This window comes from Epinephelus lanceolatus, chromosome 6 (genome assembly GCF_041903045.1).
Source record: "Epinephelus lanceolatus isolate andai-2023 chromosome 6, ASM4190304v1, whole genome shotgun sequence".
NCBI classification, from domain to species: domain Eukaryota; kingdom Metazoa; phylum Chordata; class Actinopteri; order Perciformes; family Serranidae; genus Epinephelus; species Epinephelus lanceolatus.
In genome coordinates, this window is record NC_135739.1 from 40,210,174 (window position 1) to 40,226,707 (window position 16,534).

Below are 16,534 nucleotides of genomic sequence, written 5' to 3' on the forward strand. Positions count from 1 at the left end.
TATCATGTGTAACTTTAAGCCTTAATAAAATGTAAACCAGTGAGTTATATAAAAATTTACCGACATGTCGGAGGCTGTGGCTTTTGTGTTACAGTTGTCAAGTCAGGAAATAAGCCACAGAGACCAAAACCGTTTGTTGTACCAAGCTGTAAAGATGTTAATTTCTGTTGTAAAGCTGGACATATTTACATGCATGTCTGTGGGGAGCCAGCCACAAGTGGCTGTTCAGAGAACTGCAGTTTTTTGCACCTCTGTGTTGGCTTCATTTTTCAGCCTTGGCTGTTGCTGCTTGATATTAATCTGTATTAATACTGATTTTTGTCAGTGGCTGACAGTGATGTGATCATAAAATAGTGATTGGATTAACGGCAGAACAGCAGGAGCTAATGTTCATTTAATGAACAAGTAGCATCTATCAAGTAATGGTCAAAAAATTACTCCAAGTTTGTTCAGTGTCATGACAACAGAAAAGGTTTGCCTGTACTAACATATAGGTGATGATGGAGCACAAGACTGTCTGTCCCACTGCTCCTTAGATGTTTGCTGAGGTGACTACAAGAGATTTCACATTTTTTCCCTGGCTTTGTTCAAAATGACTTGAACACACTTAAGATGAGTGTCATATTCACGCAAGGTTTTAAAATTTTGCCATCTTTGTCTTAGTCTCAGTGATTCATTTTTAGTGTATTTTGTTTCTTTATCAACCCTCGTCCTCACTGAAGTCATAATTCAACTCCCCACACCAAAACCTCTTTTGTCCTGTACAATAACTACATGTCCCTTCATCTGTCCTGTTTGTAAAATACATCGTCAGCTAACTGCTTTACCCCATTTCCCACCTTTTCATCCTCTCTCACCTATTTTGTACTTTTAGGACCTCTCTCTTTTATCACTTTCCCAGGCTGGTGACTGACCTGCCCCTTTCCCCTTCTCCAGCTTTTAATGGGGTCACTGTTTGGTGCTAGATGTAGGGTTTCCAGAGCAGGGATGTCAGGAGTGAGGGAGGAGAGCAACAGAGGTGGAGGTGGAGGTGAAGGTGGGGGGCGGAGGTGGCTGCGTTGGTCGGACTGCAGCATGGCGTGGGCCCTGACTGGGCCTCCGGTGGCTGTCTGTGGTAAATAAGCAGAGGCAGGTGCCAGAGAGTCTAGACGGGGCTGATTTGGGGTGCGGGGCCCCTGGTATGTGATACCTAACCCAGGCCCGGCCCAGCCTTTCTCTCCCTCTCTCTGATTCCTGACTCCTCACAGGGAAGCAGTGCACCTCTGTCACCCCCCCCCCCCCCCCCCCCCCAGCTCAAAGCTTTTCCTGTTTAATGTTAAATCAGTGCAGGGGAGGGACAGACAGACAGAGGGAAGAAGGGAGGGAGGAGGATGAGGATACGGAGGTGGTGGTGGGTGTTTGGGAGGTAAGGAATGACTTGCCTTCCCTTTATCACTAATACTCTTTTTCTTCCTTACTTACTTAAAAAAGCACCCTTATTTTTTGAAATCAGTTTCTGGTTTCTTTTCCTCACTCTACCTTACTCTCCAATGCTCAAACCGTAATGACTGGCTTTAACAAGGCTGGAGAAGATTTCAGGGATGCTCTTTAAAAATTGGAGGTTTTTCAGTGACGCATTACATTCAGTCACACACATGAAGAAATGTGTCCTGTCTTTGCTGTCGTTTTAGCTCACATTAGATGCGGTTGACCAAAAAATTCACAACGATGCCACACTGGGTTAGGTTATTATAACATGCTAAACACATGGCTGCAGATATGTATTATGGATTATGTTATCTTGAATCTCAGAGATGAATTAATTAAGTGGTTAACTGACATGTGGAACCTGTGATTGACAGCTGATGAAGATGGTGTTTGAGTGCAGGGAGGAGAAGATGGACGTTGAGCTCATCTCACTCTGCATCAACCTGGCTGCTAACAAGAGTAATGCAAAGGTCATCTGTGAAGGTATAAGCTTCAAAGAAAAGATAAACAATATATTTGGAAAATGGCATTATATCCCGGTCTATGTTGTTAAAATCTTTCTCTGTATTGCCTCAGGTAACGGACTGAAGATACTAATGAAGCGTGCTTTGAAGTTGAAGGATGTTCTGGTGATGAAGATGATCAGAAATCTTTCTCAGCACAGTGGACCCACTAAGGGCCTCTTTCTGGTCAGTACATGGTCTTACAAACTCAAACAGTTCTGGGCTTCCTGGTGGCCTAGTATATAAAGTCTTCATCTTTACCAACCTGAGAGTCTTAATGGCTGATATTAGAGCATATTTATCTAACTGTTCATAATTTGTATGGTGATACTGCAGTCATAACCTCATTGATTCTTATCAGACAATGTTGTAGTCAATTATTAATAAACACATACTGCTGGAATCACCTGCACTTACTATTTTCAGTGATACAGTAGCTGTGTGTGCAATCCTACAATAAATACCATATGAATATGATCAAAAATCATATATTAAGGTCCTGCTAGTGGTATGTAGTAGCATGACTTGTCATGCTGCAGATTCACCGAATTGTAAAGACATACAAGCTGAAGAAAAAAACTGGGCTCAGGTGTGGCCCATGGCTAACTTAGTGACTCTACAGCAACATTATGAGCTTTTCCCAAAGGAGAGAAATGGGCAACTTGGTAACAGAATCTTGATTCATATTTGATCAGTGCTTCTTAGTTCTACTGTTTGATCTCAGATTTTTCAGCCTCCATTTTTACTGTGCAGGAAACAGTATTTAACTGACAATATGCAATGCCGTATTGTGTTTGACATAGAAGATAATTTGTATAAATAAAGTTCTGTGTGACTACCCTTACTAAAGGAAACTAAGCAGACTAAGAGTTATTTAAATAGGGATGTCCCGATCAAGTTTTTTTAATATTTAGTATCTGCTGATACAGAGTACCAATCCAATACAGCACAACTGCACAGTGCACACTTCAAGTACATTAAAGTGATTAAAATCAATCCAGTGTGTAGCTTTGTGTGTACACTCAACACCATATACCATAGTTGACAAATAAGCAAAACACAAGATACTGTCACACACTGAGCTGAGACAAAGTTAGACTCCATGACGAACTGGGAGTGGGGAGGGTCTGGTTTTGAAAAGGCTCTATGATTCCTCTTTACATTGCCCAAGGAATGAAAATGTATTCATTTGATAAGAAAAAGAAACAACAGGAGTTACAGTATAAAACTGAAGAAAATGAGTTTTGACTGCACTAAAGTTCAGTGTCCAGTCGCCTTCTTATAATAGCTGGAACATGGACACTCTCTTCCATCTCTTCATATAAAGAGAGATTTAATGTGTGGGGAAAACTTACAGGCATAAAAGCTGATGGTTGGTTTGATGGTATTTCTGAGCAGCCTACCTTACTCTGAAATGAACATTATATGGTATGCCTAGCTGAAACGTAGCAACAACACCACAAACCTCTAAATGATGGTAAGGATAGAAAACATCTTGAAGAGTTACATAAACACAACCAGGGAATATGGCACCAAGTCAAATCTGTAGTGGAATTGTGTTTTTCATGTTTGTCTATATCAGGCCAAATTTTAAAGCAAATCTAATTGACCTGGTGTGTGTGTGTGTGTGTGTGTGTGTGTGTGTGTGTGTGTGTGTGTGTGTGTGTGTGTGTGTGTTGGTAGGACCACGTCGGCGACCTGGCAGCTCAGATCAACGAGGAGGAGGCTGAAGAGTTTGTGATCGAATGTCTTGGCACGCTGGCCAATCTCACCATCCCTGACCTGGACTGGGCGCTGGTGCTTAAGGAGTACAACCTGGTGCCCTACCTGAAAAACCGACTCAAACCAGGTGTGTGTTAAGACCATTTGACTAACAACATGGACTTTTATGATCTTGATAAACTTCTGCAGAGTTTTTTGTTACATGGTGAAAATGTTTTTGCGATATCTCTTAAAACTGTATCCACAAACCTTCTTACCCTCAGCTTTTGTCTCCCTTAAAGGAGAATTGAAAGTCTAGAGCAGTTCATTCAGGTTAATTAATTTACACTGTATGATAGTACAGTAATAGTGAAGAATGACAGAAAGTTGGAAGAACTAAAGAGAAACCTGCGTACAGTGTCCAGCTTGGCCGAGAGTCACCAGGACAACCTTCCTCATGTTTTTGTTGAATCATATACACTAGGATGAAGGAAAGTAGCACATTGTACTTTACATTGTCAGTGTAACTAATAAGTAAGACCTGGCATCGCTGTTACACAAGTTATTTTGTGTCCAAATCTGGTCTGTTAGAATCCTGTATTAAGTCTCAGGTCTGTGTGTGAATATTTCTAATACCAGAGTGGACACATTTCAGGTAGGGGTGTAACAATACATGGATGTGGATTGATGTATTTATTCAATGATAAATGATCCAGTATTATTGATGCAAAGTGAAAACATTGATACATATTGTCATCTTTAAGATAGACCTTTATTTATTTTGATTTTCCCATGGCACCTCTGTGTCACCATCTCCATTCAAGCACACCTTCCTAAACATTCAAACAGTGCTGGTGGCCTGGCGCCAGGCAGATAATGGTAAGCAGTGAGGAAAAAGACAATGGGGACATTTACTAATATCGCCTAATATCAGTCACTGGCTCCTGAATTGAATCGATTAGAAATTGTATTGTGGAAGACTTTGTGATATCGGCAAATACTCAAAATGTTTAAAGAATAGATATAGTATTGTGACTTGTTGAAACTTGTGCTTTACACCCCTAGTGATCAGGTGGTGTGCCGTTACTTTCTGAGGCACTCTGAAAATTATGGGTATTTCTGCTTGTTGATTCACAGTTGTTGGGTCCTTTTTTAAATAGGTCCCTTGTTTTTGAAATTGAATTGATGCTTTGGGTAGGTTTTCCATGATTTCCTTTCACATCAAGTCCACAGTTTGGACCTGTGTAGTCTTAAGTGGACTCTCCAACTATAGTTTTTAACAAGAACTCTTTTTGTCCCTCTGTTTGGGTTTTGAATCAGGCCCAGTGGCACTTCTCTTTGTCCATATGATTTTTTGATATCAGTGCAGGACCAGAGAGCCCAAGTTTTTCACATTTTTTATGCTGTCTAAACACGAGCTGCCAATTGAAAACTTTGACATACGTTGGTCTAAAATTGACAGAATTGTTACTAAAATCAGTTGTGTCATCAACAAATGAAGAAAGAACAGTATGGCTCTAATCTGACATTCCCTCCTGACTTTCAGTGATTGTTTTCAGTACCAGCTCCTACAGCCACGTTTCAGTCAGTGCTAAAAATGTATTGACCTTTATTGAGTTTTTTTACCAGTGCTGATGGTGTTCTGGGCAGGAAACCAGCCCTCTTTCATCCACCACTGGACCCTTGATGAGTCATTTATTGATCTTAAAGTGAGCCACTGGGGATCCTTTAAAGTAAAATAGATGTCCTCAGACACAAATGGCAAACAGCCATTTTATTTATCACATTATATTTTGGAAGCATAGGTTACCAGATTGCTTTGGCTTTAAGACACAGCAGTCAGAAGACTGAACTCCATCAGCTGCGTTTGGTCACACAGATGTAAACCCATAAAGTCACAGAACATGGATGTTTTCTCTGGCACAGCACTCCGTTCTGCGGGTATTCAGAGGCCAGATGTTTGTCTTTCTTTGTCAGTCATCCACTCAACTTGTACTTTTCCCTGATGTCAGGTTCTGCTGAGGATGACCTCATTCTGGAAGTGGTGATCGTGATCGGCACCGTGTCTATGGATGACTCTTGTGCAGCCATGTTGGCCAAGTCTGGTATCATTCCTGCTCTTATTGAGCTGCTCAATGGTAAGTATCAAATCCTGTACTATAGCTTTCAAAAGCATTATGAAATATGGGTTCCAGTTTTTTAATTTCTTTTATGCAAGGGACTAAAAGTCAGGATATTTCTGTCTCTCTCAAATCCTCTAATTTAATGGATGATTGAGAATACGTTGCTGGAGTACACCTTTTAAAGTTACTGTCTTCCATCCACATAAAAATGTTCCTTTATTTAACACATATTCTTGAAGTGGGAGAAATCATGTCCTAAAAAATTTTCTGTGGGGTGGCCAGGATGGTTATGTGATCATCTGGGGTGGCAATGTCTCACTAGAAAATATAGGGGTATTTAGGGCACCTAAACCACACACCTCCACAATATTTGGAATGCAGGTAATGGTGGATAAGATCAAATAATATTAAGTGTATTTAACTTTTTTCTTATTCCTGCAAGTAAAGTAACAAAGATGCTTACACTATACAAATGTAGCACAGTATACAGGGTGACACAGGAGGGGATTTTCAGTCCTGTCCCATCCCAGTCCCACAAAAATAATCCCATGAAAACGAAAAAAAAAATCCCGTCCCGTCCCAGTCCCACAAGAATGACTCCTGTCCCATCCCGTTCCCGTGTTGCGTTTCAGTTACAGTAAAAAACAACAACAAAAAAAAAAACAACAGTACATGGATCACGCAATACCTACCTTAGTTGAATATAAACCCAAATATGACATCTAATGTTGTGTTTTGATGTTTATTACCTAATTATTTTAACATTCACTCCACCTTGAAGCTGTTCAGAATGATAAATACATTTGATTTCTGATGTGGTCAGACAACACGTCATAAGAACCAGTTCTAAGAGAGAAAAGTGTCTTTAAAGTATTGCAGTAGGCTAAAAGTAGTGTTTGGTTCCTCTGACTGATATTATGATATATGACATCATTAGATTATTAATACTGAAGCATCAGTGTTAGAGCAGAATGTTACTGTTGTAGCTGCTGGAGGTGGAGCTAGTTTCAACTACTTTATTAAACACTTGACTATTGTTATTATGCTAGGCCTGTCATGATAAAAAAAAACTCTGGGCGATTAATTGCGTCAGAAATTGTCACTGTAAAAATGTGCTGCTATAATCATGTTTGTTTTAAAATTTATTTGAACTGAAAATGTTGGCCCTTTAAAGATGTGTCCCAGATTTTTGTCAACTCCGTCAGATTTCTATAAGAGCATAATTTAATCGGGCATAACAGGAGTAAGCTACATAGTGAGGGCTCCTGTGTCACTTCCTGGTTTTCAAAATGCATTTGAATATATATTTATAATATGTGAAGAGGGTGTTTTAAATGGGGTGCTAAGTTGCTATATATAGCAAGTATTGTTATGAAAATACAGTTCGAGATGGGAAACAAAACGAAAAACAGCTTTAAGTTCAGCTTCATCCAACCGCGTTGATGAATGATGACAAAGTCTACTCTAAAATGAGTCCTTGTTCATTTCTTTTCCCTCTTTTCTGTTTCCATGTCAGCCCAACAAGAGGATGATGAGTTTGTGTGTCAGATTGTCTACGTCTTCTACCAGATGGTCTTTCACAAAGCTACCAGGGACGTCATCGTCAAAGACACACGTATCCTTTTACTAATTAGTAAACTATTGTAGACATTTCTGTCCCATTAGATGAGATAAACATTAATAGATGCAAGACATCAACAAGAATGCCCTGTAGCTTCCAGCACAGTTATTTTGACAGTGGCTGCATATAAAGTTGTTCTTTGGTGCTCTACAGAAGTACTTTATGTCCAGTCTTTAGTGTATGTTTCTATAGTAACTCATAGTACTGCCCTGTATGAACCTCTCCTCACAGTTTATTCCCATCTGCATCTCCATAGCAGCCTCTTTTAACCCCTCGATTTAGTTGTTTTTAACCCTCTGGGTATTCTAAGCTGCCTGTAATTGTACACAGTTGTGGTTGGTGGCAGCGGCTTGTGTCAAATTACAAATATGCTCTCTGTCAGCATGTTCTGATTGATGTTTTTCTTTCTGCGGGAAGAATATATATAACAGGAATATCTGATGTAAGCAGCGCTGTGGGAGGAAAGTGTTCACTTCATCACAGGAAATGTAGACAGCGGCCCCTTCAGCCGCAGGGCACCTGTCTTTTGTCTCTGTCTCTAAATGAAAGAATAACCACAATACCACCACATTCCCATATTTCCCTCTTTCATCGTTGAGGACACAGAACAATTGATTCTTCATTGAAACACCCCAGAGAGGATGAAATGTTTTCTTTCCTTGAGTCCTGGTCTCAGAAGCCCCTGTGTACCTCATCGACCTGATGCATGATAACAACGCAGAGATTCGCAAAGTCTGTGACAACACACTGGATATCATCGCTGTGAGTATCTCATGAGGCCTCATAAATATCATTTCACCACTTTAGATGTAGGAATTAAGGTGCCAGTCACTTTCCTTTTTGTTACTTTATTAAAAGTTAGAACAAATTATTTTAACTCCACTCCAAGGTTACAAGAAAATATTACTAGGACTAAAATACATATGAATTTGCTTAAATTCAGACTTACACACTAGTGCCTTTGTTTTTTAAAACAGATATAAGTATGGTTGTAGTAAATAGCCCGTGGTCTGCTAGGATGTAAGACCTCCCACTCCCTGTGCAAAAGTTTTTTTTGCAAAAGCAGACTGTATTTATAAAACCCCTTTCAAAACCAAACTTACAATGTGCTATAGGAGAAGGAGGAAATGACAAAAACAAAACGGAAACATAAAAGCATTTTTTAATGATGTGCATTGATTTGGTTCTTGTTAGTCTCAAAGGTTGAGGAGCAACAGCAGTTTATAGTGACCCCTGTTGTACCCAATAACATAATTGTTTTTTTAAATCGATGGTGTAATAAAATGTAAAGCATGCTTTTTTTCTCAGACATGTAAAATGTGCAGGTATACAAAAATGATACAGCTGTCAGTGTCATAGGCGGCATGGTGGTGCAGTGGTTAGCATTGTTTCCTCACAGCAAGAGGGTTCCTGGTTTGAACCTAGGGTGGAGGGTTTGAACCTCAGGGTCCACAGTCCAATGACAGGCTGATTAGGTTAATTGGTGACTCTCAGGCCCCGTTTATACGACAATGATTTCAACTGAAAATGGTAAATTTTAGTTGCGTTTTGGCCGATCGTTTACACGACCGCTGCGTTTTGGGTGCCTGAAAACGCAACGTTTTGAAAACGGGTTCCAGAGTGCAACTTTTTGGAAACGGCAGCGTCTCCTGGGACAATCTGGTGACCTGTCCAGGGCGTACCCCACCTCTTGCCTAATGTTAGCTGGGATAGGCTCCAGCCCCCCATGACCCCCAACAGGATAAGCAGTAAAAGATAATGACTGAGTGAATGAATGAATGAATGAATGAATGAATGAATGTTAATGTCATTGTTAGCCTTCTGATGACACTTAAACACTGATTTGACACTGATTTAATGTTTATGGAAATGTTAACTCAAGGCTTCATGTAGAGGGCGTAGTAGGGCGTAACCAAACTCTTCTCTTTTTTCTTCTAAATCTTTTTAACACTTTAACGCGTTGGGTCTCTCTGGTTACCTTTTAGATCCCTGAAAATTTATTTCGTGATTTATTTCTTGATTAGCCCCGCTTTGCATTGTGTAATAAATTCCCAATAATGTCAGCATCAGTCAGGACATTTTATTACATGTATGGTCAAGTAATTACATTTATGGTGTTTCGTTACATTTTAGTCAAGCGAAGTGCAAATTTTATTACATTTTTAAGCGTTATTATATATTCAGGGAATTATTACATTATTGGATGCTATAACCTCAGTCAGGTTTGCTGTGTGCTCATTTGATTAAACACAAATATGCACAATATCAGCTAAAATATGCAAGCTGTTGAAGCTTTTAAAACAAAACTGTAAAAGAATTTGACACGTCAACACAGGATCTTAAGATCAGGTAATAAAGCAGAACCTACAGTTTTACATTTTTCCAAACAAACTTACAGTTGATCAGTCCACAAACGGATTGGCACACGGTGAAACAGATACTTTCGGTGGCCTCTTGGGGGTCTGGAGCCCCAGTAAAGTTTCCTGCTTTGTCTGGTTGGTATTACAGCCCTGGATAGGAAGTGTTCAGAAATCTTTGGAAGCTTTCACTCACCCTGAAAATAATATTGCTGGGAGTCATGAAATGAAATGTAAGATAAACAAGATAAAGAATTAAGATTTTGAATTCTATTCAGATTATTTAAAAACAACAGATAGGTCATCCAGTATTCTTATCCAGCTCATTTCTATTTTCATACAGTCTTACAGTCAAACATTCTCACCTTTCCTGATGTGCCCGAGCCAAATTTGACATCAGCGATTAACAAAGCGATGAACTCCTGAATCGCCTTGTGACTGACAGGTGTGGTCAGCTCCCAGTCAGTGTATGATCGCTGCCAGACCTCAGATCAGCGTAATTAGCTGTAGATTATAGCCCGGCAGTGTAGCGGGGCAAAGGAAGTGTTTCATTGAAATTATCAGTGAGACCTATTAAGCTGTGAACCACATGAAAGGCAGCCGGTGGGCTCTGGTGTGTGTCAGCGGCTGGACAGCAGAGGTGAGAGAGAAAGCAGAGCTGTGGACACAAACACACAGACACGCACACACACACACACACACACACACACACACACACACACACACACACACAATCATTACCGCCCGGGTCCTTTTGGCAGCACACGCCATAACTGTGCAGTCCTGAAATGTTCGCCCTTTGATCATCGTGGCCCTGCTCATGTACAAACACAAGGAACTTTGTAGATGCTCCAAGTGGGACAGAGGCCTAATTCACAGTGATATTCTTAGCCCGGCCACATTTCCAGAGGAATATGTTGAAAAGCTCCCAAAACTGTTGTGCACTTCCTCACCCCTGCCGTGATGAGCTCATGCTGTCATGAGCTCAGCTGCTAATAACTGATTAGTCATATTAAACCAATATAAGAGCCTAATTGCTCAGTCAAAACCATGAGTCATGATGCTGTTTCAGCCTCTGATGAATCAGCATGCTGACATAGTGTGTCACTGTCACCACCAGCGTTTGGGGTGGAGGCCTCAGAATGACGGTCAATAGGCCCGTTTGAGTCCCAGGATCTCGGGGTGGCTGTCAGTGCCCACGGGGCTCTGCTTTGCATCTGAATGATTAATCTTTCAGGCAGGGGCATCACAGTCTCAAAGGCCGCCTTTATCACTCCCCCTTCAGCCCCCGCAGAGAAAAGAAAACAGAACTTTGTGGTCGTCCTCTGCCCGAGCTATGCAAACAGTCGAGCCGGCCGGACGCAGGTTTTTATTACGACAGTCATACATACACGTACCTGATAGGCTTCTGATATGGAGTTGTTGATTTTACATGTATGAACTTGTAAATAACTGTTGTGACAATGTTTTTTTTGGGGGGGGGGGGGTGAATATTTTATGCTTGGCAGGGGTGTAAAAGTGGTGTATCTTTAATAAGAAGATGTGATAAAAGTTGATGCAGATTTCCCAAATATGCTTTGACATGGTGATAACTCTTGCTACTGTAGGACAAACATTCATGTCCTACCGCCACTCAGTGTTAACAGAAGAACAAAAAAAACAAAGGGGCTGATTAATAATTAATTAAAGGCTTTAATTGCATCAAATCAGGAATTCCTCAACGAGGAATAAAACTGGAGCTATTTGGAAAACTTTCAGAGTCCTTTAACCAAAGGTCACAGTTATTTTCCAGAGCAAATCACTGACTGTGTTTGCATGCACACTTACATTGCACTATTTTTCCGGGAATAACAGTATTCCACAACTGATGCAGGTCATGTAAACAGCATCTTCTATTTGGATATTCCAAAACTCTGAATGTGGCATTTTACAATTAGCACATGTGGGATATGCCAGTATTATTTGGGTTTAAGGAGCATTCTTTGGACATGTATACAGTGCATTCAGAATATGCGTCTCAGCTGGGTTTTTACTGCAGTTTGCAACACACGGCCTCTTGTCTGTTACAGTCAGCTCTGTGCATGGTGCACAAACCAACTAGCCAACAGATTGCAAACCTTGGGTTGAGATGCATGCTCAAAAGAAGCTTACATTTCTGGTGGGAAAGAGATACACGTCTACTTTCAAACCTTGTGAAATACATAGATATTAACAATTTTTTTGGATATGCACATGTATCACAACATCAACCTTTTCAAGAAGGTGGTTAAAGGAATGAAAGAAGGAGGCTGTGTTTGCACGGTCTAACAGGCCCGCCACCGGTGGAAAAATGCCAGTTTGACGCAAAGAAGCAAAATGGCACAAGCAGCTCCAGCCGTTTCGTTGTTACATGTTTTGAAGGGCAAATGCACAAAACTGCTTAGATATTGTCTTTTTCAGAATAAAGGCAAAAAGCAGACTGTTTTGTGCTTGTAAATGTAATTAATGTGTCAGTCAGTCATGTCATTAAAGCTGTAAGCTGCTATTAAGTGCAGAAAATACAAAACCCAAAACCAGTGAAGTTGGCACGTTGTGTAAACCGTAAATAAAAACAGAATACAATGATTTGCAAATCCTTTTCAACCTATATTCAATTGAATACACTGCAAAGACAAGTTACTTAATGTTCGAACAGGTAAACTTTGTAATTTTTTGCAAATATTAGCTCATTTGGAATTTGATGCCTGCAACATGTTTCAAAAAAGCTGGCACAAGTGGCAAAAAAGACTGAGAAAGTTGAGGAATGCTCATCAAACACTTATTTGGAACATCCCACAGGTGAACGGGCTAATTGGGAACAGGTGGGTGCCATGATTGGGTATAAAAGCAGCTTCCCTGAAATGCTCAGTCATTCACAAACAAGGATGGGGCGAGGGTCACCACTTAGTGAACAAATGCGTGAGCTGATTGTCGAACAGTTTAAGAACAACATTCCTCAACGATTTCATCATCTACAGTCCGTAATATCGTCAAAAGGTTCAGAGAATCTGGAGAAATCACTGCACGTAAGCGACAAGGCCGAAAACCAACATTGAATGCCCGTGACCTTCGATCCCTCAGGCGGTACTGCATCAAAAACCGACATCAGTGTGTAAAGGACATCACCACATGGGCTCAGGAACACTTCAGAAAACCACTGTCAGTAACTACAGTTCGTCGCTACATCTGCAAGTGCAAGTTAAAACTCTACAATGCAAAGCGAAAGCCATTCATCAACAGCACCCAGAAACGCCGCCGGCTTCGCTGGGCCCGAGCTCATCTAAGATGGACTGATGCAAAGTGGAAAAGTGTTCTGTGGTCTGACGAGTCAACATTTCAGATTGTTTTTGGAAACTGTGGACGTCGTGTCCTCCGGACCAAAGAGGAAAAGAACCATCCGGACTGTTATAGGCGCAAAGTTCAAAAGCCAGCATCTGTGATGGTATGGGGGTGTATTAGTGCCCAAGGCATGGGCAACTTACACATATGTGAAGGCACCATTAATGCTGAAAGGTACATACAGGTTTTGGAGCAACATATGTTGCCATCCAAGCAACGTCTTTTTCATGGACGCCCCTGCTTATTTCAGCAAGACAATGCCAAGCCACATTCTGCATGTGTTACAACAGCATGGCTCCATAGTAAAAGAGTGTGGGTACTAGACTGGCCTGCCTGTAGTCCAGACCTGTCTCCCATTGAAAATGTGTGGCGCATTATGAAGCGTAAAATACGACAACGGAGACCCCGGACTGTTGAACAACTTAAGCTGTACATCAAGCAAGAATGGGAAAGAGTTCCACCTGAAAAGCTTCAAAAATTGGTCTCCTCAGTTCCCAAACGTTTACTGAGTGTCGTTAAAAGGAAAGGCGATGTAACACAGTGGTAAAAAGGCCCCTGTGCCAACTTTTTTGCAATGTGTTGCTGCCTTTAAATTCTAAGTTAATGATTATTTGCAAAAAAAAAATAAAGTTTCTCAGTTTGAACATTAAACATCTTGTCTTTGCAGTGTATTCAATTGAATATAAGTTGAAAAGGATTTGCAAATCATTGTATTCTGTTTTTATCTACGATTTACATAACGTGCCAACTTCACTGGTTTTGGGTTTTGTACAAATGAATCTGTAGCATTTTGCCAATGAACTATGGACACATTTCTCTGGTTTTCTGTCACCCTTCTCCCAACCTTCTCTTCCCTCCAACATCACTCAGGAATATGACGAGGAGTGGGGAAAAAAGATCCAGAATGAGAAGTTCCGCTGGTACAATGGTCAGTGGCTGGAGATGGTGGAGAACCGTCTGATGGATGAAGCAGAAGAGCCTTTCCTGTATGGGGAGGATGGGGAATCCTTCATCGGGGACGGAGACATCCTGGAGAGACCCGACCTGTTCTACAGCGCTGGTACTGAGGGTTTATAGGAATAGTTTTTTATTTTGGAAAATAGTACTCATCTGCCTTTTGTATAGAGAGTGAGATGAAAAGTTTGATATCAACGCTGAGTTATATGTACAGTATGTTAAGTCGTGTTTGTATTGTCTCATTCAGATGGGATCATGTCAGCAGACGGTGCCATCAGTCCTGATTTCTTCACTGACTTCCAGAATGGGGAGCTGGGACAAACTGGATACATGAGCAGGTATGGAGCTCTCTGTTCACCTACACCTGCAGTGGGTTGGTATTTAATATCACTTTTCCTCATCTGACTCCACTCAGAGAACCCGAATCTTTTTCAATCATATGTTTATCATTATTAATGACATATGGAAAAGGTTTAGTTGAAGGAATACTTCACTTCCTAAATGACCATTTGTGTATCATTTAATCACCCCATGTTACATTGAATTTATGAAGTAAACTTTTTTTTCTGCTCACATTCCTCTGTAGTGAACAAAGAATCCAAAAACACAGAAAATTCTTAATGAATTGGAGTTATATGGGCACATGTTAGCAAAGCTATGTCAAAACATCTGCTTACAAACTCACACAACTTGTGTGAGCCAAAACCATATTATTTAAAACTGAACTGAAAATGAAACTTAGCTGTTAGGATTGGGTGATCTTGTTATAGTGCCAATTAGAGTTAAATTTCTCCAGTCACCTTGAGGCGTCCTGTTCTACATATCCATCAAGTTTAGTAAAAATCGATATGGCGGTTAGGCCTAGATAAGAAATTAGCTCTCTAACGCCCCCATTTTGTTTGATCAGGTCAATAATGGAGGGGTCTCCTCAGATTATGTGTGGTCATATGCCTACAAAGTTGCGTGGTGAAACCCTTGAGATGTTATACACCTTTATGTGATGAGCCACGCCCTCTGCAATATTCATTGCCTTAAAGAAGCTCAGTTTCAGTAGGTTTTCCAACTTTTGCCAAGAGGGAACTTTAGATATTGGTCCCTAGATTATGTTCACCCAGTTTCATGCAGATCGCTCAAACTTCCTAGGAAGAGATTGATTTGAAGTGTTTTTCAAAAAATTCAAAATGGTGGAAAATCTATATAACTGGAAGCTATGGGTTCTTGAGGCAAATTTGTGCAAAGTTTCATGCCTCTACAACATACGGGGCATGAGATATGCCCATTCAAAGTTTGCAATTTCAATCGGTTGCTATAGCGCCCCCCTTTGGCCAATTGATGTAATATTGCTTCATTTGCATCCTCCCATGACCCTCTACCACTGTGCCAAATTTCACATGGATTGACCAAGTCAGTGAGGAGAAAAACGTGGAACAGACACACGCACACACACACACACACAGAGTTTTCGTCATTATATAATAAGATAAAATTCATTAATAATTTAAGACAGTTGAATTGCAACAAAATAAGTGATAGAATTTCACATGATAACCTAACAGTTTGCCTTCAGATATCCAGTAAAAAATCAAGATAAACGATCTCTTATTTCTTCAGTTGTAAACAACAACAGTAACTCAGAGTGAGAGTCAGATTCTGTATACAACATTAATAGATCAACAAAATAAAATCTACCACAAATTACACATTTAAACAGCTCCCAAATACATATAAGTGTACCCTGGGATCTATATATATATAAATCAGCAGGTGATTTCCTTCTTTTAGCAAAATCCTTAGTGATTGAGTTGGGGGGGGGGGGGGGTTTCCACCAGGAACTTTATGCTCATTTCTCCTCTAACCATCACACTGTAACCTGTGACAGGCTGTTATGCTACCAGAACTATTGCACATTCACATATACAGTACAGGCCAAAAGTTTGGACACACCTTCTCATTCAATGCGTTTTCTTTATTTTCATGACTATTTACATTGTAGATTCTCACTGAAGGCATCAAAACTATGAATGAACACATGTGAGTTATGTACTTAACAAAAAAAGGTGAAATAACTGAAAACATGTTTTATATTCTAGTTTCTTCAAAATAACCACCCTTTGCTCTGATTACTGCTTTGCACACTCTTGGCATTCTCTCGATGGGCTTCAAGAGGTAGTCACCTGAAATGGTTTCCACTTCACAGGTGTGCCTTATCAGGGTTAATTAGTGGAATTTCTTGCTTTATCAATGGGGTTGAGACCATCAGTTGTGTTGTGCAGAAGTCAGGTTAATACACAGCCGACAGCCCTATTGGACAACTGTTAAAATTCATATTATGGCAAGAACCAATCAGCTAACTAAAGAAAAATGAGTGGCCATCATTACTTTAAGAAATGAAGGTCAGTCAGTCCGGAAAATTGCAAAAACTTTAAATGTGTCCCCAAGTGGAGTCGC

General features: G+C 40.4%; 1 protein-coding gene across 2 annotated transcripts in view; it reads left to right on the forward strand.

The window, feature by feature from the left end:
- The window catches only part of kifap3a (kinesin-associated protein 3a), a 52,713-nt gene that overhangs the window by 23,175 nt on the left and 13,004 nt on the right, over positions 1-16,534 (forward strand). For both annotated transcript variants that reach the window (XM_033648015.2, XM_078169057.1), the window contains 8 exons: positions 1,842-1,950; positions 2,044-2,156; positions 3,654-3,819; positions 5,684-5,809; positions 7,311-7,409; positions 8,092-8,177; positions 14,000-14,189; positions 14,334-14,424. In XM_033648015.2, coding sequence (XP_033503906.1) covers positions 1,842-1,950; positions 2,044-2,156; positions 3,654-3,819; positions 5,684-5,809; positions 7,311-7,409; positions 8,092-8,177; positions 14,000-14,189; positions 14,334-14,424 — 980 coding nt within the window. The remainder of the gene's footprint in view (positions 1-1,841; positions 1,951-2,043; positions 2,157-3,653; positions 3,820-5,683; positions 5,810-7,310; positions 7,410-8,091; positions 8,178-13,999; positions 14,190-14,333; positions 14,425-16,534) is intronic.